Here is a 23,560-nt window from a genome sequence, read left to right as displayed (position 1 = left end):
TTTGTTTATTGGCCAGAGTGCATCCCAGTATGACCTTTTACATCTAAAAAGTTCTCTTAATTCAAGAGAGCAAACAAAGCCGAAGATTGTGTAGATTTTGTCATTTCTGGGACAAATAATAATAATAAAAAAAGATAGACAATGCATAGCCATTGCACAACAAGCGCTTTTAAATGTTTAGTCAAAGATCTATGCGGTTTTTATTTTTGTTTCAATGGAGGTACGTGCGCGATATCTGATTGGTTAAAAATCTGGTTGAAAATGACGCAACACAAAGTGCCCGTTATCGTCTCTCCTCTTCCCTCACTTCCTGCGGTGGCGGCGGTGTTGACGCGGAGCTGCGGTGGGCTTGTAAACATGGCGACCGCTGGAGCAGCTGGGGATGACCTGAAGAAAGAGCTCACATGTGCAATTTGTTTGGACTTCTTCAAAGACCCCGTCATATTAAAATGCGGACACAATTTCTGTCGGTTCTGTATCAGTATGCACTGGGATGAAAATGGCGGAGACTATGGGTATCAGTGTCCTCAATGCCGGACGGTAAGTTGATACACGGTCTCTGCATTTTCTGTCGTGTTTTGTGGCTAAATGTTTGTGGGTAGAGTAGCATTAGCAAAGTCCTTGTAGTCATGGTTCGCCACTTGGTAGCCGTTTTAGCACAGACAATTGATAACTATCTAATTTACTCGTGATGTCACCGTCACTGTGCAGTATTTATTTTGAAAATAGTAATAGGTGGTTGGCAAGTTGATATTTAAAAACAACAACAAGGTTTAACTTAATCATGTTGTCTGTGGCTACAGTTGCTGTGATCCAACCTGAGCTAACGGAGGCTAACGTAGCAGTTGCCAACAATAGTTGCCTGTATTTTTTTAAATTTATTTTTGTGGGGGGTTTTCTCAGGTGTTCAACAAAAGGAGCTTCACTAAAAACTACCTGGTGCAGAACCTAGTGGCCAAACTGGATGATCTGGAGCGTCTAGGTTCTTGCCCCCCACCGTCTAAGCCCGTTAACGTGGATGGGAAGTGCGAGCATCACGGTGAAGAACTGAAACTTTACTGCCAAACTGATAAGAGGCTCATCTGCGTTGTCTGCCGGGAGTCAAGGGCACACAGGTTGGTTGTAATCTTACTTTTTCATTTTTTTTTGTAGAAATATTGAGTGGTGGTGTTCGGATAGACAAAAAAAGAGTATTATTCCTGGTGAGGACTGTATGCTGAGCAGCTTTTAGCTACACGTCTACGGGTTTGTATAGCGCAGTAATCACACACTGTAACACAATGAGCAGTCGTCCCTGTTATCATATGAAAGAATGTCTCATGAAAGTAAAGAGGGTGATTATAGGGGTGGGGGTGGGTAAGCCAATGCAGTCTAAACAAAAGTAAGATAACAGCAGATGGAAATTTCCACTGGAATGAATCCACCAAAAGTTGTGTTGTTGAAACCCCATCTCATCCACCTTTTAATGACCACAACATGACTTTAAACAAGATTGTTTTGTTCAAATTTCGGCTGATTTTTATCTTCTCTCCGGCAGTATGTAGACATGAAGTTGTAAAGTTATTCCGTGTTTCATGATTTCGCATTATCCTGAATTCTACTACGTGGCTCTGAGCCTTTAACCACAATGTGCTGTTGCGCAGTTTTGCTTTCAAATAGGAAGCAGCGTGTATTAATAACTTCATTTCCGTTGAGGTGACAGGCGATTTTCCTTTTCAACCAAACGGGGGAAAAAAGAAACATTTAAGTATTCGACTGTTCTGAAAATGTTTATAGTTGCTTTAGCTGACCGTGACCTTAACCCATTTTGATTTGATATGTACACCGTTATCAACTCCACTGTTTTGGTGATTGTAATAAACAAGCTTTCCATTTGAATTGCAACCAGGATAAATAAGTATCAAAGTTGACGTGGCAATGTTTTAATCTCCAGTATTTGGGTCGTGTTTGTTTTAGAACAATGTTAGTTAAATGTTCCAAAAGAAGGAATGCACTTTGTGGTGTTTTCAGACCTCAGGGATGCACGGAGATATTTAATGATTCGGGTTCAGTGGCTTGAGAAGGGGGGGGGGATCAGAAAAATGTTGAATCTCAATTAAATATCTGCCTTTTATATTAACGCTCCAGGAGGCTTGGGGGGTGTAAGAGGTTGCGATGTGACTGCATGTTCGTTTTGCTGTTGTTTCAGACACCATGAGGTGGCACCGGTGCCGGAAGTTGTGAATGACATGAAGGTAAGGAGAAATGTGAGAATCTTTGAGGAAGGCCTTAATATTACAGTCTGGGAATGTGGCCTGTACTTCGCTCCATATAGAATGTTTGCACTGTTTAATTTGCCGTGTTTTCTTTTCGTTTGTCACAGATGGAGTTGAAAGTGAGGCTGATGGAGCTCAACTGGCAGAAATCTCAATGTATCAAAGTTAGAACAACAGATGAGCGCACTAAAAGTGAACTGCGGGTATGTAAATGGCTTTTTTTTTTTGCCTGCAGCATCTTTGCTGGCCAGACTATATAAGTGTGCATTTGGTTCAAGTTGTATTTACACATTACAAACAGGTTTTTAAATGGTAGAGCTAACCACTGAACACACCATAGCCACTCACCATTAACCCTAATTTATTGGCCATCATGCAACAAAGCTAAGGCTGATGTGTTTGGAAATGCAGAAAGTTTAATTGTAGCATGTTTTATCTCCATTGCATTACATTGTCACACAAATTGTATGACAGCTCTATAACTCTGTGTAGTTGGCTCTGATCGGTGTGCATCTACACCCAATTAGAATCGGACATCGTAATGTTACACCTCCCCAATGCGGTTGAAATTAGTGATGCTCCGATCGATCGGCTGCCGATCATGATCGGCCGATAATGCCCAAAAATAGCCTGATCGGAAAAATATGCCGATCAAAAAACCGATCACGTGACGTAAATTACTAGCGACCACTTTCTAATGTGGTACGGGACGTGTGTACAGAACCGATCAGGCAAAACCTCTCAGTGCATCTCGACAACATGACCTCTCCTGTCTGGAATTTCTTCAAAGTGTGTCAGAAAGATGTGAAACTTACTGCGGTCACGCCACCTGCGCTTCGGAGAGGCACGGTTGCGCTAGCTACACTTGAAAATCGAGTGCCCGTTTACATCGCGTCGTACGGTAAAGCGTGTGAGCGATTTATGGTGCATTCAAGTGCACCCCGTAAACTCAGAAATCTAGATCGAAGTTGATTTTTCATTTGTTGGAATACATACACCTGTCATTACTTGGTTGTTTTTTTTACTACATTCTTTTTAATGATTAAAACAAAATGATAGAACAAAATTATTGAAGCATATTCAGAATCAAACTCATTTCTGCATAGTCAGATTTGAAAACTTCATTTAGAACCAAATCAAAATGTTCTCTGCCGACTCCACCAGAATCTTGTTCTACATGTCCCCAGCTACCTCTGTGGTGATTTTCAAGTCATTCCACTGCATCATTGTTTAATAATCTGATGTTGAAATCATACCCAATGGATGATGTATATGGGCAGATTAAAATATTAATAGAAAATAAAAAAAACAATTGTTTTCTGCCAACTCCACCAGATTCTTGCTCTACATGTCCCCAGCTACCTCTGGCGGTTTAATTTCTATAAATGGTGCACTCTCTGCTAGATGAAAGGCATGGAAATGTCCGATTCCTTCTGTGATCGGCAATCGGGCAGATCATGATTCGGTGATCGGTCCAAAAAATGCTGCTCGGAGCATCACTAGTTGAAACCTTTCTGTCTTTCAGCTGAGGAAGCAGAGACTCAAGGAGAAGATTGAAGCGGACGTCGGTGCCTTGGTCCAGTTCTTGCTAGACGAGAGGGACTCCCTGCTTGAAAGCTTGGATGCTGAGGAAGTGGGCACCTTGGCCGTCATAGACGACAACCTGAAAACTGTGGAGACAGAAGCAGCCGACGTGGACAAAACCATAGCAGATATCCACAGCCACATGAGTGGGAAAACGAGCTTTGAGGTCAGTGAAACGTAGAAGCTGTCGAGCAGATTAAGGTCATTTAACTCTTTAAATCCCTTTGCCACAACCAGAGCGTCACAGCGGTGTTTGTATTTGTAAGGATTCCACTCAAAACTGCTCCACTGAAGTAATTTACTCTCTAGAAAAAAAGTTTTCCATGAAATTGAGAGCTGGAACATGTGAGTGGTTGCACTGGGGGAATATTCTTGTTATGCAGTCACAGTTGTTACTTTTTACTTGAAGTTTAAATTGCACATTAAAAGCAAACGTGTGGCGGCCATCTTTGACAACACGTGTAACTCTCCATTTTCTCCCGCAGAGGCTCGCCGAAACTTTCAATGAGTAAGTAGCTTCCTGAAAGATTCTTTTAATTTTTTTTTTAACCAAGCTTTGAAAAAAGAAAAAAAAGAGCCTTTTCGCTTATTTGTTTTATTTATTTTCTCTTTTTCCAGAGCGATATACTGCAAGCCTTTCTCACCCGTCGAACCAGTCAACTGTCCGGCTGAGTTTCTTGACTTCTCAGGCCCCTTTCAGCTCATCATGTGGAAGAAGATGATGCATGTGCTGCACACCAGTAAGTTTCTGCACGTATTGAACGTACCTAAAACTGTTGGCGTTTCTAAGCAGAAGACTGACTGTGCGTATGAAAGATATTAAAATCTGCGTGTGTTAAAAGTAAGCGATGTGGATTCAGGTTTGGTCGTGGTGAACTAATCCTTCTGTCTCTTTCCTCACAGTGCCTCAGAACCTCACCCTAGACCCAGACACCGCTCACGCAAACCTATTCATCTCAGACTTTGACACACAAGTGGAGGAGGGCCGTGTTCGTAACCAGGACCCGGACCTGCCGGGCCGCTTCAACCGGTTCTGCGGTGTCCTTGCCACAGCCCAGTATGCCAGCGGTCAGCACTACTGGGAGGTGGATGTGAGAGACAAAGGTGTGTGGTACCTGGGAGTCACCACCGAGTGCAGCAACAGGAAAGGCTTCGTCAGCCTCACTCCCTCGGCCGGATACTGGAGCCTGTGTTTGCAGGACCGCCTGTATGCCAACGTAGAGGACGGACGCATTCCAGTCGCCGACTACTGGAACTCTCCTCGCGTGGGTGTGTACCTGGACTACGACAACGGGCGTCTTTGTTTCTACGACGCCGTAACAATGAAGAGACTGTTCATGTTTGACACCTGCTTTGAGGAGCCCGTCTACCCTTTTTTCAGCCCAGGGAAGAACGATCCAGGCAGCAGGTTGCAAATATGCCACTATTATTGAGAGAGCTGCGACAAGCAAAATGTTTTTTTTCCAAGAGTCATCGCTTTCAGATTTGCCTGTTGCCAAGGCTCCTTCTCATAGGTCAGGCAGTGTAATGTGGCCATATTAAGCCTTGGAGCCAGATATTGAATACATTTCAGCTGTAACTTGTTGGTCTTACTGGTACATTTAAAAAAGAATAATCTGGTTTACGAAAAATAAATGCTAACCAGGTATCCTGCCACCCTGGAGTGAATTTGGTATTTTTCAACTTGGACACACACTGTAGGCTCATGCCCCTGATTAATGTCATGGGGGATTGGAGAGGTGCTTTGCTGTCAATAATACTGTGTCTGCAGGGCTGCAGATGCCACCAGAACTGTCGCTGATTAGAGCAGATGCAGTTTATATCAGTTAGCAACCACTATGCCATAGTACTGTACATCAGTTCATATTAGTTCTAGGTTTTTTTGCCGGGCAGGATTAGTGTTGGGTAGAACTCAAAAGAACATGTGACATAATTATCACATTGATAGTTGTAAACAGTAAATCTGGCCTGCTTGTTTGGGGATTTCAGCTTTCAGAAGACGTTCAGACTTTAAGGAGTGAATGTTCAGACGTGGCTGTTTGCGAACACAGAACAAGTTTCATCACAATTCATTTAAAAAAAAAAAAGACCTCTTCATTTATCTCTTTTATTATTATTCTATACATGCACACACTGTTGGACTGATGCAAGTTCCACTTCTGTGTCACACTGTTTTGGGACACTGACAACATGGAGCCGTGCCATTTGCTTGGGTGAGGATTGTAAAAGGCTGGAACACCATCCACCTGTGAGGCAGCGTAAGACTTAAGCGTACAATTCTCCCAAAGTGCTAACCGCAAAATATGTTAATTCTTTGAAAATGTCTTAAACCTGGATATGCTCTCTCTTAACTTTGTAGTTGTTCTTTTACTTATAAGACATTCCATCAACGGCTGTAATTATTCCCAGCAGGAGCCAGCTGGATTTGACTGAGATAAAAAGCTGAAAGAAGGCATTATCTTTTTGTTTTTACTTCAAAAGTTAACGCAGTTTAATCGGATTGTTGAATGTATGTCGAGTACATGTGTCTGGACCTTTTTAGCTACATTTTCTCCTTTATTTCTAACAATTTTTATTTTATTTTTCCAGTTAAAATAATTCTCTTTTAAGATTTTGTTTTATTATTTGTCATATGGATCTAAAACTGATGTTTGTCATGTCGAAGGATTAATTTTTCCCAGCCAATCTTAAGTGTTTCTTTGTTTGTTTGTTTGTTTTTATCTTCAGGCATTAAATGTCATTTCAAGTTGGAGCTGAAAACAAATCTTTTTCTTTTTTTACTTTGAGTTTGACTTTGCTGATAAATGTTTTGTCCAAGATGTTGTACCTCACTGACCGCATTACCCACTTTTATTATTGGATTTTATTCACGTACCCAGCTTAACTATTTTTGGTTTGTATCTTTAAAAGTGTAACTATGGGGTTGCTCCATTACCTGCTATAAAAAGAGTGTTTTTCAAATTTTTTGATGAGATTAAAAGCGGATAAATACTCCTTTTTAGTGTGTCTTTTTAAAACTTACCATGTATATACATGACACAACATACACGTTGGCCAGAACATTGCAGCATGGAGAGCATCCTCATCAGGGCTGTTGTTCTCCCAACCTCATCTTATTCACCCCAGCAGACGGGTTTGGTGTTTCTTCAAATTTTTTATCGAGAACATTTTAGGAGGTGAGAAAACAAGTTATTTCCATCTCGTCCAGCTTTGGTAATGACTCGGTTGTGAATTTTGCTGCTACTTCATTAAAATGTGGGTTCAACGGCATAAACGTAACAAATGTGTGACTGCGATACAATGATTGATTTTAATACATCAAAGATTTTCAGATGAAAAGTTTATCAACCAAAAAAAAAGAGGGTCTGCACACTGGATGGGACAGCCTGGTAACCATGGTAACGCCTGGGATTATCCTCGTCAGAGGAGCAAAATCATTAGTTTTGTGATGGGCGAATGTCGGTTTGATATTAATCATTTGACCTGCAAATAGAAACCTGTAAAAGGTAGATATTGGATTTTCCAGTTGAGATGCAAATATGTGATTTTATGTAAGAACAATAAAATGGAAAAGGAAAAAGAGGATCTGTCCATACGCTCATCTGGCATCGCCCATATCTGCACTCACCTAAAACCATTTTACTACTTAAGATATTACTTGAATACAGAATCTGCTTTTACTCGTTGCTTTGTCGACTGCGCACGACTAAGTCATCTTGTAACGCAGAGGCGGGCCTCCCCAGGGGGAGCTCCAAACTGTTTCAGGGGAGGCTCGGTGAACAGAAGTGATGAAATACCGTCAACGGTAATTGAAGCAGTTAGAAAAAGGAGATAAAAGAGAACACTCTTAATAGTGTCATATTTGTTTAAAGAGACATTTAGTAGACACATTAGTTTTGGGGATGTTGTATCAGCTTTCCTAAAGAGGTGCGAAACAACCAGAAACAGTCCCGACAACCTCCACAAAACACAAAAATGACTCATTTCACGGGTGGGAAACTAATTAATGCATCGATTTAAAAAAAAAAAAAAAAGGTGTTTGTTATATTGTGAATATAAGTCAAACCGTAATATTTGGCTCTGGCTCACTCGGTGGAGTATCTATGGGATAAACAAAATAATCAAAACTGTTTCAAATTAAAATGTGTTGTTCAGCATCTAGAGAATAAAGGGTGGCATCTTATTCTCCTGCTCTGTTTGAGCGTGGCCAAAAATCCCCGACAGTTTTCTTTTAAATTTGGACATTAAAGAAAACAATGTTTGTCATGATAGGGACTCAGGGTATGGTTTTTAATCTAACTTAATCCTGCAAATGAATATTTTCCTTGTTAAAAAAAATATTCATTCGCAATAACACGCATTACCTCACTTAATTTTACGCAGCAGTTAATGGTGCCATTGTTCATTTTTCAGTCATACATCTTCCAGGATTACATATCTGTTTTGATTACTCCTCATAAGTATGGCCTCTTCTGGTATACAGTTGTGCACACATAGTAGATGTAGTGTTTTTTCATTTATTTCTATGTGCTTAAGTTATTTCACATATTCAAAGGCATAGACATGAAAAATGAAACAATAGTAACACTGGTCAAACTAATGGAGGAAGGTATTCTGTCATTTCAGGGAGTTTTCAGACACGTGGAAAACACGGATGGAAAGACAGAATGAATGTGAGATCGGTTACTCGGGTTAAACAGTTTTCATAAACATGGTTTGTTTAGCTGGCGGGACGTTCATCTTGGAGAAACGCAGAAAGAAAATCTGAAGTAAGAGTCAATAATACAAATACTGTAAAGTCCATGGTCAAGGTGCTTGTTAGCTACAATAAGAATATGATTTGGATGTACAGTACACTTTCTGATTATGTTAAAAGAACTATATATGGAGGCATATATTACTCTCGCAAAACAATAGAACTCTTACAATATTTGCATTTTGTGCAATGTTCAACAACAACTTACAGAAATACATTTTGGCTGCAGGACAAATTACTGATCGACCAAATGGGATCTGGTTTGAAAGGAGGCAAAGGAAACAACATCTTCCAGCGCTACAAGTTACAGTGTAAAACTGAGTTTGGCAGAGAGGCGGCAGCTCCAATGCACCAGTTAGTAAAAAGTGACGTTGAACAAATTATATCGCAAAGAAAATGAAAAATAAATGGAGTACTTGGAAACCAAAAAAAAAACAAGGTACAGCAAATAACATGTTTACAGCTTTGTCACGCAGGTGTTTGAGTCATTCAGCTGGCTGCTACTTGGCAAGTTCTCGATTCTGTTTAAATGCTTCAATAAGTGGGCTATATAGTCAAATGATATGGACTCTAAACCATATGTACACCTATGCAAATATGTACAATTATAGTAGTTTTTAAGTTTGAACAGATAACAGTGAAAGCGATCATCGAGTCAGATTTTAGAAGTTTGTTTTTGGTTAGTAGATACGTATCTTTACCGAAGTGGAGCTGGCTCTGATGTTGTGCTTCTTCAAATCATACAACTTCCATATGGGTCCATCCAGGAATAAAACGTAAACGTAAACGTCCATTTTCATCACAACGATAATGTCCGGAATGAGAAAAAGAAACATCTCATCACACAATCCCGTAGGTTCTGTTGTGTTTTTACCGATTCAAACATTTGTAAGGCAATGAGAGGAAGGGGATGTTTTTCTGGAGCGCACTGACATGCAACAGTGTTCGAGGGAAAGCAGGAGCGTTGTCATGTCAATCCCAAAGGATCATGCTTTGTGTGTCTCACTCTGTTTGCTGGTTGGTGAGAGCGTTGTCCCTCTGCTTTTGCCCCAAATGATTTCTGTATATTATCAGCTTTAATCTGGCGGGCTGTCTACTGGTGGTTACATATAGCCTACACGGATACAGCAGATGACCTTCATTTGAATTTTTTTCATTTTGGGAATTCGGTCAACAGTGAAAGTTAAATACCAAACTAATATAATCACTGTTTAAGCAAGACAAACTGTAAATTGTAGGAAAATATCTCATTACGGGATGATTTCCTATTCACGTCAGATTGATTAATTGAGTTGCGTGCTAATGGCAAAAGGGGACTGATTTTGAGCTTGGCTCACTTATTTTTGTCTTTCCTACAGTAACATAATTAGGTGGAGGAAGAATTGCATTGTTCTTTTTAAATATTTTTTTGCACCATATCTTTTCCTTAAGGTATGTAGAGTCTAAATGAGCAGGAGATTCCTCAATGGGACATGGAGCGTCTGTAAAGTGCGCACTCTGGTTGCAGCTCTATGTCTACAAGCCGTATGTAGCATTAGTTTCCACAAGCAGGAGTTGGTGATGTCTTCCCCCGGTCTACTGCAAGTATCTGTAAACTTTGAAGCAGTGATTGCCGGAGTCTGCAACAGCCACGTGTCCATCTGAGGTGAGGGCGAGGCCCTGAGGACCATACAGCGGATCTGCCGACGTGTTGATGTAGGACAAGAAGGACCCCGTGCTGTCAAACACCTGATGTGGAAAAAAACAGAAAGCTTTAGAGTTCTTCATTTTCATCTCAAAACCTCTGGTTTCAGATTAAATGCTCACAACTTGAGCTTATCATCAGAGAAAATACATTTGAAGCATTTGTTTTTTTTCTTAGCGTACTGAGCACACCTGTATTCTGCTGTTACCCCAGTCAGCTACGATGATGTTTCCATTGGCATCCACAGCCACACCAGTGGGAGCGTTGAACTGGCCATTGCCTTCCCCGTGAGAGCCAAATTTGAACAGGAACTCCCCGTCGGCACTGTACACCTGCAACAGGAAGTCAGTGGGATTTGGGTGTCGACACCAACCCTGTAGAACTGAATGCAAAGAACTGCTAGCTCCAGAGAGTGTACCTCTTTTGTCTCACCTTCACAGAGTGATTGTGAAAGTCTGTCACAATAATTTCATTCTTGTTGTTTACTGCAACAAAGTGCGGGCCTGCGGGGAGAGAGGGAAGCGTGTTATTGTGGAAGATGCGGCTAAGAACTGTGATTCTGTGATTTGTGTCACAATTCTTTTCACTGTTAGTAGGTTGTTTAAATATATTCAATCAGCTGGATAAATGTCGCTGGTCTGATTTGAGTTAGTTTGTTGGCATTATTTTTCATGTACTTGCAGAATTTCAAAATTCGACTAAAATTGCACCAAAAATTAAAACATGGAACAGATCAAGACTCTGAGATGGAGTCACGCCGTTATTCTACATTGTTAGAGCATGCTGTCAGTCTCAAGTGATTTCACTGATGGTTTGAAAATGCAATTCCCGAGTAGCTTTATTTGTCGTCTCTTTTGGCGAAATGACTCCTCCTCCAGTTCTGCACGTCTTAACAATCAATACTGTAAATCACACGGGGATCATCGGATGATTTGGAGCAGAGAAAATCATTCACACTGATCCTTTTAGAACCATTTTACAACAGAAGCACACACATGGAAAGAAAAAAAAAGGTAATTACTGTAATCACTACAGTGTTCTTGTTGCATTTGATCAACATTGCTCAAGCTTGATCCATTCATTTGTCAACAATCCGACTTCTTAGGAGGCCAGACACGTGATCAGGGAATTGGGTTAGACAGAGGGCACTGCACTGTGGGATTAAGGTTGCAGCAAGGCCACACTTAGTACTTACTGAAAACTGAGCCAGATTTATTTAAGTTTGGGCCAAGTTTTTCTGAATCGGAAAAACAGAAGGGAGAACAGAAAGAAAGAAGTAGATGGTCAGAGATGAAGATAGCGGTAAGCAAAGGAGACAATAGAGCAGGGTGGTCTGTAGTACAGGTGCAGAGGGACACTGCATTGCTTGGTGTTATTTCGTGTAAGTATTTACAAGCTGTTTGCTGCCTTGAGTCGTCTATTTAAATTGTATCTAAGTAAGTCAGGCTGTTCACAATTTAGAATTTTTTCCAATATGTCAATCCTAAACAATGGAGAAACTGCAAAACATGATGCAGAAGACTTTTAAGATCCAAAGTTATCTATGTACCGAGTGGTATTTTGCGTTTTCATATGTTGTAAGAAAAGTGCATAAATGGGATTCACTTTGAAAGCTGGTAAAACTGCCTCTCTGACAGAATGCCTTTAAGCTCCCCATCGGTGTGCAAAGGTTTTAGTTAAAAGGTCAGACGTTCCTCTCACCTGCAAATTGTCTGTCAGACGTCCCCCTGCCTCCAAACTTAGTCACGAGCTTCCCGTTGGACTGAAAGATGAAGACGCAGCAGGCTTTGTTGTCCACAGTGATGATGTGCCCATTCTTATCTACAGCCACACCCTTGGGACCCATGAGACGGCCTGCACCGATCTTATTCTGAGACAGAGGAAAATGAGAATGATTTGCCTTTGTTTATGCCTTTTACATTACCGGTGTGTTTTACAGTACATGCAAGGTGAAGCACGGCGAGTTTATCTGTAGAGCGCAACTCATACACAAAGGCAATTCAAAGTGCTTTACAGCTACATAAACTCACAAGAAGGCAAATAAAATCATTTGAGGGGTGGCTGTGGTTCAGAGGTTAGGGTGGGTTGTTCCAATAACCAGAAGGTTGGTGGTTCAATGCCCACTCTTGCCACTTAAAAAGATTGGTGAAAATGACAGCTGGAGGGGTGTCAGTCCACCTCCTCGTCATGGCCGAGGTGCCCTTGAGCAGGACACCATGCTCCCCGGGTGCTGTGAATGGCTGCCCACCGCTCCAGTGTATGGCATCTGTCTGTATGAGTGTGTGACCATGTGCATGTGTGTGCCAACCTGGATAATCTTAATTTGTGTTGTGGAAATAATTGCTTTTTTAATGCCCTGAACTTTGTCATTAAAGAATATTGCAAACTCATTAGACTTATTCTTTCCATCAAACTCATTGTAGAAATCAGTTGTGAAGGCAGTGAAACTGGAGGGTTTGTTAATCTGTTTACTGCAGCAAAAACAGGACACGAGAGTTATTAATGCAGTTTTTGGTGATTTCAGAAAAATAACTTATTCTACGCAAAGTCTGTTTGAACACACGTAGGTTTTCTTTGTAAATCTCACAATGAACCTGGAGCTTTTTGATTTTCCGTCCGGCAATCCCTTCTCTGTGCCCTGACCGACTCTTCTTTTCTCTAGGCGCCTTTTGCCTACTTTTAACTATTCTAACCTTGACAGGAGCAATGCTATCCAAAACATTTGATGTGTAAGAGTTCAACAGATCATCAAAATTAGAACACGGGGTGTTCTCAAACTTAATAATTTGCATAAACTGTGTCCCTGTTCTGTCATTTATGAGTCTTCCCCGAACAACTGCAGACCCAGCTGCTGGTTTGGGTATAATAGACAGGTCGAAGAAAACCCAAAAATGATCAGATAAAGCGACATCGCCGACATCCACCTTTGAGATAACAACACCCCTTGAAATGAGCACATCTAGAGTGTGCCCTCTGCTGTGGGTGGGCTCAGTCACATGCTGAGTTAGACCAAACATTTCAAGGACTGCAGTGAGTTCTTTAGCTTGCTTGTTATGGGCTACATCCACGTGCACATTCAAGTCCCCTGTTATGACTGAACAGTCAAAAGCAGTGCACACAATTGAAAGTAATTCAGTAAAATCATCAATAAAACTATTCTGTGGTGGTTTGTAAAAGGTGATATAAGCCGCTTTCGGACTGTAGGAACCTTTGGCAGTTCTAATAACCTTTTAATCCGCGGGCCTTTTCTCCCGTGTTCGGACATACAGGAACTCGGGGCTTTCTCCCTTAGTTCCTATAACTATTTAGCTCCTTCTCCGAGGTCGGGTCTTTTCATGGTTCTATAGAACGAATCTAACGGAGGTGTGTGATGGTTGGTAGCTACGCCCCATGTCATGCTATCACGGCTGAAATGTTTATTCATACACGGACACAACCGGCGGGTGTTTAATAAGTTAAATTTACACTGGTCTCATTTGTCTCCAGCGCTCTGCTCTCCTTTCTTCTTCCTTCATGAAATGAAAAACTCTCTGTGAGCTTTTCCAGCCTCGATATTAGACGCCTGATGTGATTGTCCATGATTAATATCACCATCATGCAGACCATAAACACAGTGGCCTCCCCACTCTCCATATTAGCTTCTTTGTGGTGTTTTTTCTACTCTCCTTACTTTTACCGTTTTGTTTTGTGTTTGAATGTAGCGCTAAACGGCTAACGGCTAACACGTCACTGAAGCAGACGGCTGCGCGCGGCGCATCAGTCCCTATCAGGTCCCGACTCATGTGCGAATGCAGACTGAAACAATTCTGCAGGGGAAGGATAGTTATCAGAACGAAATTCGAGGAGGGTAGTTCTGATAACTACTTTCTTAGAACGCTCTGTCCGAAAGCGGCTATAGAGTATGGAAGATCTCCATTTTGAATGACAAATACTCAAATGATGAAAAAAAAATAAATGACAGTTTGTGGGTATATTGTCCTAGCCTGGGCGAAAGCCGACTGTTGACTCTGTCAAACAGTCTGGGAAAACCCAAGAGGAATCCGTTTCCATGGAGGGCGGGACCTTACCCAACAACTTAAATTCATTGGAGTAACGGAGTTCCCTTAACCAATCAGTAATGTTTAGAAAGGACGTAGGTTATGCGCCGAGGCTCTAGCTAGCGAATCACGCTTCCCACATCCGCTTTCATTATACCGGTACCATTTGATAAATCAAACTTTTCCCAAAGCCAGTTGGAAGGAGAGCTACGACATCCTTGCCACTAACAAAATTGACGAGGCATTCCTCTTGCTCTTGTTTTAATTGTGTAATGCTCTCCAGAGTTGGGACAACTTCATGGATAGCTTCTAGCGTTCTTCCGTCGCCATGTTTATTTCCGCTGCGGTTGAACTACAATTATATGGACTACAACGGACTCCGCGCGTGAGTTCTGCGTCACCACTCGCAACTGTTTGCTGATTGGCAAAACACTGAGCGAACCGAGGTAGGGGGATTTGGCCAGACTATGGCTGTGTTCGAAACCGCCTACTTCTCCTACTATTCCTACTAGTCCTACTTTTTTAAGTTCCCGGATGGACACTAGATGCATACTAGATTCGCCGAAATGTTGAGTATTCATCATGAGGTTACTTGTCACACTCAAACTACCCAAGATTCAACGTAACGTGACGTCGCCCATCGCCATTTGAACGGTCAAATTCCGTTAACGGGACAAGAGCAGTCAAAACGGCATAACCGGAAGTGCGTTGCTCACTGCGGCTAGCTTTAGTAGCGCCGAATTTGGCGGAACAAAATTGTAAATAGCTGGTCAGATTTTCTACATCTTGGGGGTCTAAATGACTACTTTCTCGCCTGAAAATGTTTCAAATGTTGCTAAAGTTATATATTTACAGAGTTAATAGCTTAAGCGAAATCAGCTTTTCAGGCTGGCTGATTTCGGCTCGGGCAGGAGTGAAGTGCACTGTGTGTAAACGCTCTGCATACTGTCTGATCGATGAGTATGCCGTTTTCAAGTATGTAGTATGTAGTAGGCGGTTTCGAACACAGCCTATGTGCGGAGCCAAAATCTTTGGGCGGAAGTACGTAGGATGGCGTCGCCAGGCTAATGTTGTCCCTGAATGTGGCACAAACACCCCCACCCCTCTGGTTTTGTCGTGTTTCAGACACTGTCGGACTAGACTCAATCAGGACTGCATTAGCTGTGTTTTTGTCCAGCCATGTCTTAGTTAATAACATAAAAATCAAGATTGTGACACAAAAAAACCCCCATTAATTAAGAATAATTTGTTACTTTAAGATCTGACATTGAGTACTGCGTGTTTGAGATTAGCTAGAGTTGAACTGGATGCTGTGTTCTTGGAAGTGATATGGAAGATATCTCTGATTGGACAGTCATACAGTTCTCAACATTTTTACTTATATTAATACTTGGTAGACATCATGCATGGATATAGACGTGGACAAATCTGTCAGCCATTTAAGAATAGTCTGGTGTTGTTGTTTGTTTTTTTAAATTAGTCACACTTGGGGGTTTTTAGCTTTGTGATGGGGTTCATTGTCCTGTTGGAGGCCTCTTGGCATCGGGCAGTATATTTTGCTCCAGGATCTCTTGATAGTTTTGAGACTCCATTGTTTCCTCTTCATGCCAGATGCAACAAAGCAGCCCCCAAACATAACCCAGCTCCCTTCATGTTTCTTACAAAGTACTATATTCTTTTCTCTGAAAGCTTCATTTAATTTTTTTTCAATCTGTGAACACTGAGCTGATGCGACTTGCCAAAAAGCTCCAGTTTTGTCTCATCAATCCAAAGGATTATATATCAACATACCTTTGATCAAATTTGAATCTGGCTTTTTCATGATTTTCTTGTACTATTAGTCCTCCTGGGCCTTCCTCCATAGAGCACACTGTTGTTCAAAAGACAACAAATGGTGCGATCAAACAGTGACGTACAATGATCATGGAGTTCAGTTGAAATGGTCTTTGGATGTTTTCCTTTGCTCTTTTTCTACCATCCCTCTGATCAACCTGGTGTTGTTTTACCTTAAGGCCACGTCTCCGGAAGTTAGCTATGGTTGCATGGACCTTATGCTTCGTCATAACATTTGCAACAGAGGTTGCAACACAAAGCTGCTTGGACGTGGTCTTTACTTTTTAACACGCCAATCTGTACTTTTCTTTCTGAGCTCCTTATACAAATTACTCTTGCTTACTCTGGTGCCAAATTACAGAGGGGGCAAAATTTCTCCCTTTAAAATGGCAAATGACAAAATTGAAGATACCAGTGATATTATTGAAGGTTATGCACAACTGTAGTGTAACAATCTATTATCCTTTTTAGGGTGGGCAAAAAAATCTGTTCGGGCTATTGCTCTAAAAAAAAAAAAAAAATACTTCCATTGTTGCACTCGATCACATACTGAAAAAAAAATCAGGTGACATGAGACTATAATTGAATCATTTTCAATGAGCTGTAAGCTGCCAACAAATTTGTCCACCTCTGCGAGCCTTAAATGACGCACTTAGAGCTGTTCCACTAAAACAAGGTGTGAGATCTTACCTTAAACTTGCCATCAGAAGAGAAGATGCTGACCCATCGATTGTCATAGTCGGCCACCACAATGTCACCATTCATGTCCACGGTGACACCAGTCGGTCTCTGCAACTGTCCGGGGGAGCGACCCCTGACCCCAAAGCGCATTTTGAACAGGCCATCATTGGAGAACACCTGTAATCAGTTCCATCAGAGAACCCGCTTTGAGTGTACAACAATTGTTTCGTTCGAGTCTGCGCGACCATAGTGTCATTCACGGTTGCACTTGCATAAATTTCCCTCTGGCTGTCTGTCTCACCTGTATGCACTGGTTGTTGCTGTCAGCCACCACCACTCGTCCATTACTAGAGGCTGAGATTCCTTGCAGATTTGTGAACTCACCTTTTTCTCTTCCCCGGGAACCTGACAGAAAACAACAAAAAGTTCAATAAGTTTCTCATTGTGTGTAATTTATTACCATTGAAGAACCTTACCAGTGCCTTTGGGGTAATTCTTTACACTGGTGATTATTTTACAAAGCATAAAATCGGTTTTTGGATTGATTCCATACCTACCAGGCAAATGGAGGTTATGATTTATGTCACAACAGTTGAAACTTGCAGAACTTGTTTGAGCTTGGTAATATGTCTCAGAGAATGTTACGCCTTCATGTATGTAACTATGTAGTTTGTAACTATTCAGTTACATTACATTTGTGTGGCAATCAACACTTTTAATGGAAGCTACGATCAAATTCCAGTAACACTTTGAACAAAATCCATGTTTCCAAATGTCACTTTATCAATCATTGTGTCTGCAAGCTGATGTTCACGCTGTGATCTACTCACATGTATAGACAACAGCAGCTGCCTGGAGGGAAGCACGTCAATCTAAAAACTTGTTTTATGGTTGAGGAACAAATTGTGTGGGAAAGCGATTTCTGATTCCAAATGAAAGAGATAAAGCATCTTGGCATTTTGTCCGTTTCATGCTATACCAACATTTTAAGTGGTCATCTGTCTTACCTACTCTGTAGATGAGCTCATCCTCAATGGGATTCTCCTTTTTCTTCGTGGTGCTGTACATGCTGGAAGGCCGTCGCACTGCTTTCTGACGTATGTGGCCCCCTGTCCCGCTGGGGGATTTGACCCTCCTCTTCACATCATCTGGAGACTGCGGCACGTCTGATGGCTTGACTGCCCGCAGGCGGAACGGGCTGCCACGTATTGGCTGTCCGTACAGCAACAGGCCAAATGAGTATTCTCCCTCAGACCGTAACGTGTAGCCCACCTCATATGTTCCATTCTTATTGTCCGTTATCTCCGTCTCCGTGGCCCGGCTGCCATCAGCAGACGTCATCTCTGCTTTTAAAACAGCATTTCCTGTCCGCACCAACCCCCCATCCTGCAGATGATGGTCAATAAAACAGAAATAAAATCATCCCAACAAGATGCACATGATTGCAGCCTCTTTTCTGCAGCAGTTTCTTCAAATGTATTGTAATCATGCATTTTAACTGCTTAGGAAATAAGAGCAACCACCACGAACAACTAACTTGTGAAAGAACAACCAATATTAGTACAAATGTATATTTTTTAATGAAAATCGAAAATAAAGAAATCAATATCAAAACACAACACAAAGGTGCTAGTTCTCTAGTCCATGCTTCACATGTAGCATCTGATAGCATCATGAAAGAAAGTAAGAAAACTAAAGACAGTACTTTGTCTTTTGTTGTCACAGTGATGGTGTGGTGCTGCCCGGTGGCGGCATGGCGGAGGCCCTCTCCTGTGGCGACAGAGGTGTGAGCCACAGCTGCTGTGGTGAGGAGAACGCCCAGGTTCTGGATGGAGCGCCGCAGACCTTCTGTTTCCACCTGGAGCAGATAGTCTCTGCATTATCTGACTGCTTTCTAAAGTTTCATTTTCAGAACTTGTTCCAAGTGATTTATTGTTGAAAGTTTCATACATATATATATATATATATATACATATATATATATGTAAGCTATATATGTATATATATATATTTAGGAATTTAAAGAAATTTGAATTATTATTTTTTTCTTTTTAAATTGTATATATATATACATAGCATGTATGTATGTATGTATGTATTTATTAGTTTTTTTTCATTTGGTGTAAAACAAAATAGAATCGAAATTGATAAGGTTGTTATGAAGACCTGAAAAATACTCTATGCTCTATGCCTGCAACAGGTAGACACGCTAATACTACATCAAGCCCGTGTTATAAGTTTGTTCTTTTACACAAGTAATCAAAACAAAGCAAAAACTCTCATCCACCGAAAGGTCAAACAAAACAACAAAATAACGCCTCCATAGATGCCCTGCTGCTGCTTAAAATTGTACCACGGTGAGGGAATGTGAGTCAGAGAACCATGATGGATATTTTAATAAGAACAGACAGCAGTCAATACCTGACAAACCAGGTGTGCATTCTGATGTGGTTTCTCTGGGAAGTCGTGTCTGGCGAGAGCTGTTACCCGCTCACTCATCTGTTTCTGAACTAGCAGCACCTATACTTGCAAAACACACATTATATTGGGAATTTTTTTTTTTTTTTTTCAAAGGTAATAGGTCTATGGGTTGTGCCAATTTGTTTATCCTGCAAGTAGCAAACAAATCAGTACTTGAAAGCTCACCTCAGTCGCACTACCATGGCTGAGAGCCTGCTCTGTAAAGCTGCAACTGCTCTGGATGTGTTCCTTCCCCTGGAGGAGAGACGAAAGCTGGGCCTGTAGGACCTGTGCTCAGGTTAGTGGTAGAGCAGGAAAAAAAGGGACACAAGAAAGAAAGAGTGTCAGGAGAGCTAACTCGAGAAACATAAGTGTGTTAAAGAAAAGGGATGAAATGCATATTTTAAAAAAAAAGAGGAAAATATGGGGCAAGAAAACCCAAACACTCTCTTTAAGTCAGTGGTGTAAATATGAAGTCATGATAGGCCATATCCAGGCCTTATGTGTGTGCTTCTGACACTCAGGTTCACCTGCGCCAAATGTTCCAACTGCATGTGTGAAACATAACTGACCTTCTGCTTAGCGCTGCAGATGTTCTCCAGGTCTGTTATGAGGGCTGTCTTGCGCTGATGCAGCACTCGTTCCAACTCTTCAAACGTACTGGTAATCTCTGCTACTGCTTCACACTTTCTTTCATTCAGCTGCCGAGAGATCTCACTCATCAGCTCAATGGCTACCGTGAGCTGGGGGAGCCTGCAAGAAGAAAGAAAGAAGAAAGATAGTTTTTCCAAAATTCTAGAACCGACACTGAAAATCCAGCCAAACCAAAATATGAGTATAACAGGCAACTAAAATCCAGATTCAAATTAAAATGCTTAGACTCAATGAATATGACTGATATGGAGGCCCAGCATAGATCCACTGTGATGCTTAAGCATCCACACCATTGTGAAAAAAATCCTCTCAAAGCTTTACCAAGTCATTAAGAGCCCACCTGCTGCGTATGGCATCCAGCTGCGTCTTCAGTGCAGCCTTGTGCTGTTCCACGACGTCCCGCAGAGGAACAGTCACATGCTCCCTGTGTTCACCCTCTGTACAGTCCAAACACATGGCGGTCTCACATGACTCGCAATAATATTCCATCACCTGCAGAGGGAGACAAACTGACTCATTGTTTCTTGCTGAGCATCACGGACAAAAAAGGAAAGTTTGAATTCATAACCGTAGAAAGAGAGGTAAGAATATTTTAAAGAGGTGATGACTATGTTGTGGAATGAAAAAGGGCTTCTCACCTTTCCCTCGTGGTTTGGACAGCAGAGGGGCTTCCCTGCTGCTGCAGCACTGACCGACTCCAACACACTGCAGGCCTCTGGCCGTGAGCACTCTGGCTCACGTTGGAGGACCTAATGTACAAAACATTACATCCTCATTTCCCTTTTCAAAAAATATAACGATCAGCTCTTTTCAAATGTTCACTGTGGCATGGAATTAATTATTTATTATTATCCTCTTTGGGACATAAACATTTCCATACTGGAACTCTGGCCTCTAAAGGCCTCCTTTGTGAATTCATTATAATCGTTCCCTTTGCCCTAAAGCTAACAGTCAGCTTTGATACAAAATACTTCAAGAAAAGGTTATTATCTTCAATTCAAAACAAAACCCTAGAAAAAAAAAAACCCATCAAAGAAGTTAGTGTTCACAATGACATCAATCTGCAAGAATTTCCTCTCTCCCGCTCACAAAAAGTGGTTCCCATAAAAAGCAGAACATGAAAAGATAACAGTTTTGTTTGCAGTCTTTCTTCAATGTGTAATAATATTTTGTATTAAATGCATACTTTGTATCATTACAAAGGAAAAAGAGAGTCAAACCTCCATGAGATTAGTGATGAAGAAGTTGTTCTGTAGAGCACACACTCCTTTCTCTGGAAGGATGGACGTCTGCCGACACACTGGACACGAAAGTGTCAGAGACTCTGGAGGAATGTAGTTCTGGAGACAACTGGAGGGAGGAAGTCCACAAATACTTAACAGGACACAACATAAAATCCATCAGGGCAATCATTATAGATCAATCTCTGTGATTTAAAGGTCATAGTTGGTGCAGAGAGAAGGAGAGGAAGGTACTTGAGACATAACAGTCACCTTATCCCCATAATTGAGAGACAGTGCCTAAATAGTACTCCAGTCACTGGTGGAAAAAAAGTGTGAATCTGATTCAAACCACAAAGCTGACATACTCAGCAGGGCTGAGACACCACAAGGTTAAACACTCTTTTGAGAAAAGGAAAAGCCAAAGCGTTTTTTTGTTTATGCTTCCATATATGTCTGTGCTGATTCTGTCTTAGCCTCAGGCTGAAATTAGTCACACACGCCATCCTGACTGGTTCCTAAAGACAGAGGATCAATAACATGAGATGCCTCAAAGCTAAAACCAAACCCGGTTGTCAATAATCAGCTGCAGCATGCAGAACACACAGAACTCCTGGTCTGCAATCCAGCTGCCATCCAGCAGGTGGTGTATCAATGTTCGCAAGTCTCGACCATTTCTGATTTCATTATCAAAACTGTAAGAATCCTCAAATTAGACTTGACGATAAGCTTCCATTGAACACAAGTAGACCTGGCACCTGCTTGGGCTGCATGTAAACTCTACCATGTTTGATTAATGGCGCAATGCTATCTTGTTTCAACCATGCCGTGGAGAGCAGCAGTTTACTATTGCCTCTAGGATTAAATGCCAGCTTGACAAACAGCTTCGTGTTGCAAAGGTTTTGGCAAAACCCCTCTCTGAAACCTGAATAACTGTTGCTTTCTCAAACATACCTACAGCCAGCTGCGGGGCTGCAGGTTCAGAAGAAATGGCAGCTCAACAGCAAAGGTTTTTATTTTTGCCAATCATCTGGGCTTCGTTACTGAAACGGCAGAAAACTAATGACCTTATGTTTATTTTTTATGAGAAATGGTCAGTTTTTCTCATCATTAACAGTTACATCATCGCAGTGCAGAGCACACGTTTACAAAGCCAGAAGCATATTGGGCCTTACGTTTGCATACAATATTAATGACAGATAACAAAATAAAATAAAAACAGCAGCCCGACAGACGTCGTAGGCCCAGCAGGACTTTGCACCACACCCTTAACTCCCCTGAAACCACAAAAAACATCCCTGCATTAAAACATCTGTCGGGCAACATCACAAATGACGCTAGACAAAAATCTGTTCACCTCAGCAGGACTTTAGATCAGCTGCCATCCAGTTAAACCAGGGATTAAACTTGCTCTGTGGTGGTCAAGTGCCCCTCAAACAGCATGGGAAAAGGACTGAGCTCATACTGTGTGGCTATTCAGAACTATTCTGCAAACATTTGTGTAAATTTAGAAGTAAACCAGTTTGAAACATAATCCTAGTTTTCTTTTGTACAGCATGTCCCTACTTTATTCTCCATCCTTCCACTCTGACCCACAACATCCCTTCCAAAAGCCTCCTCTGCTCTGCTCTGCTCTGCTCTGCTCTGCTCGGCACGAAAAGGCTCCAGTAATATTGGCTCGGGGGTGTCGTCTTTCTCGAGGAACTGTAGATTGAGCCTTTGTAATTGTCCCAACAATGAGCCTTTTCTTAGACTGCAGCCGTTGACGGTCCCTGCAGCTGAGGAATGTATTTGTCCCAGAGGAGGAGTGCTCTGAGCTGTTTAATTGTATTTAGGGATTCGCATAGATGAGGTGACTCTATATGGGGACACGTCAATTTGACAAGAATTTTACAGGAATGGTATGTGAGGCATCAACTATTATCTTCATAAAAAAAAAACGAGTGGTATTTTCCCTGAAAGGCCAGAACAATGTAACAGAGTGTGTGAACAGACACTGGCTTGTGTCAGGCTCGGCTTTAGGACTTTAGCCAGTGGAACAGAGAGCAATAACAAATGCTAGTTACCTTTCACAGAAGGTGTGCAGACAGGGGAGCACCTTGGGGCTGCGGTAGTGATCCAAACAGATGCTACAGACCAGGAACTGCTTGTCTATCTGACGCACCACGGGACTGGTGCTCCCGGCCTCCCGCTTTGCCATTGGAGAGGACATTTAAAGCCACGGACAATGACAGTGGTTAACCTGCAAGAAACAAAAAGATGGAAATATGGAGCTCGTCTATAAAAAACCTCACATCTAGACTCAGCTCTTCTACCGAGTGTCCCTTTCACGGCAGCAAATGCTCAACAAGCTTCCCACATGAGGTACCAGGAACCAGAGTTAACAAAGCTGTCTA

At 41.7% G+C, this 23,560-nt stretch overlaps 2 protein-coding genes across 8 annotated transcripts in view; one reads left to right on the top strand and one right to left on the bottom strand.

Moving 5' to 3' along the window:
• The first annotated feature begins 309 nt into the window (after nucleotides 1-309).
• trim47 (tripartite motif containing 47) lies at nucleotides 310-6,830 on the top strand. Its single transcript, XM_075487639.1, has 8 exons — nucleotides 310-540; nucleotides 904-1,115; nucleotides 2,189-2,234; nucleotides 2,363-2,458; nucleotides 3,781-4,005; nucleotides 4,325-4,347; nucleotides 4,458-4,579; nucleotides 4,743-6,830. Exons 1-8 carry the CDS (start codon nucleotides 358-360, stop codon nucleotides 5,270-5,272), a joined length of 1,437 nt encoding a protein of 478 aa, XP_075343754.1. The 5' UTR covers nucleotides 310-357; the 3' UTR covers nucleotides 5,273-6,830.
• A 1,285-nt stretch (nucleotides 6,831-8,115) lies between these two features.
• The window catches only part of trim3b (tripartite motif containing 3b), a 35,594-nt gene continuing 20,149 nt past the window's right edge, over nucleotides 8,116-23,560 (bottom strand). For 6 of the 7 annotated variants that reach the window (XM_075487633.1, XM_075487634.1, XM_075487635.1 and 3 more), the window contains 16 exons: nucleotides 23,231-23,406; nucleotides 21,165-21,294; nucleotides 20,583-20,693; nucleotides 20,285-20,436; nucleotides 19,863-20,043; nucleotides 19,477-19,578; nucleotides 19,252-19,350; nucleotides 18,536-18,688; nucleotides 17,838-18,216; nucleotides 17,132-17,235; nucleotides 16,840-17,007; nucleotides 11,981-12,149; nucleotides 11,475-11,516; nucleotides 10,712-10,782; nucleotides 10,471-10,611; nucleotides 8,116-10,323 (listed from right to left, as the gene is read on the bottom strand). In XM_075487633.1, the coding sequence (XP_075343748.1) occupies nucleotides 10,171-10,323; nucleotides 10,471-10,611; nucleotides 10,712-10,782; nucleotides 11,475-11,516; nucleotides 11,981-12,149; nucleotides 16,840-17,007; nucleotides 17,132-17,235; nucleotides 17,838-18,216; nucleotides 18,536-18,688; nucleotides 19,252-19,350; nucleotides 19,477-19,578; nucleotides 19,863-20,043; nucleotides 20,285-20,436; nucleotides 20,583-20,693; nucleotides 21,165-21,294; nucleotides 23,231-23,376 (2,301 nt within the window). In that variant the 5' untranslated portion in view covers nucleotides 23,377-23,406 and the 3' untranslated portion in view covers nucleotides 8,116-10,170. The remainder of the gene's footprint in view (nucleotides 10,324-10,470; nucleotides 10,612-10,711; nucleotides 10,783-11,474; nucleotides 11,517-11,980; nucleotides 12,150-16,839; nucleotides 17,008-17,131; nucleotides 17,236-17,837; nucleotides 18,217-18,535; nucleotides 18,689-19,251; nucleotides 19,351-19,476; nucleotides 19,579-19,862; nucleotides 20,044-20,284; nucleotides 20,437-20,582; nucleotides 20,694-21,164; nucleotides 21,295-23,230; nucleotides 23,407-23,560) is intronic. The other variant, XM_075487638.1, reaches the window with a different exon arrangement.

This window comes from Odontesthes bonariensis, chromosome 16 (assembly GCF_027942865.1).
Source record: "Odontesthes bonariensis isolate fOdoBon6 chromosome 16, fOdoBon6.hap1, whole genome shotgun sequence".
Taxonomy (NCBI): Eukaryota; Metazoa; Chordata; class Actinopteri; order Atheriniformes; family Atherinopsidae; genus Odontesthes; species Odontesthes bonariensis.
This window is presented reverse-complemented; position numbering and strand designations above follow the sequence as displayed.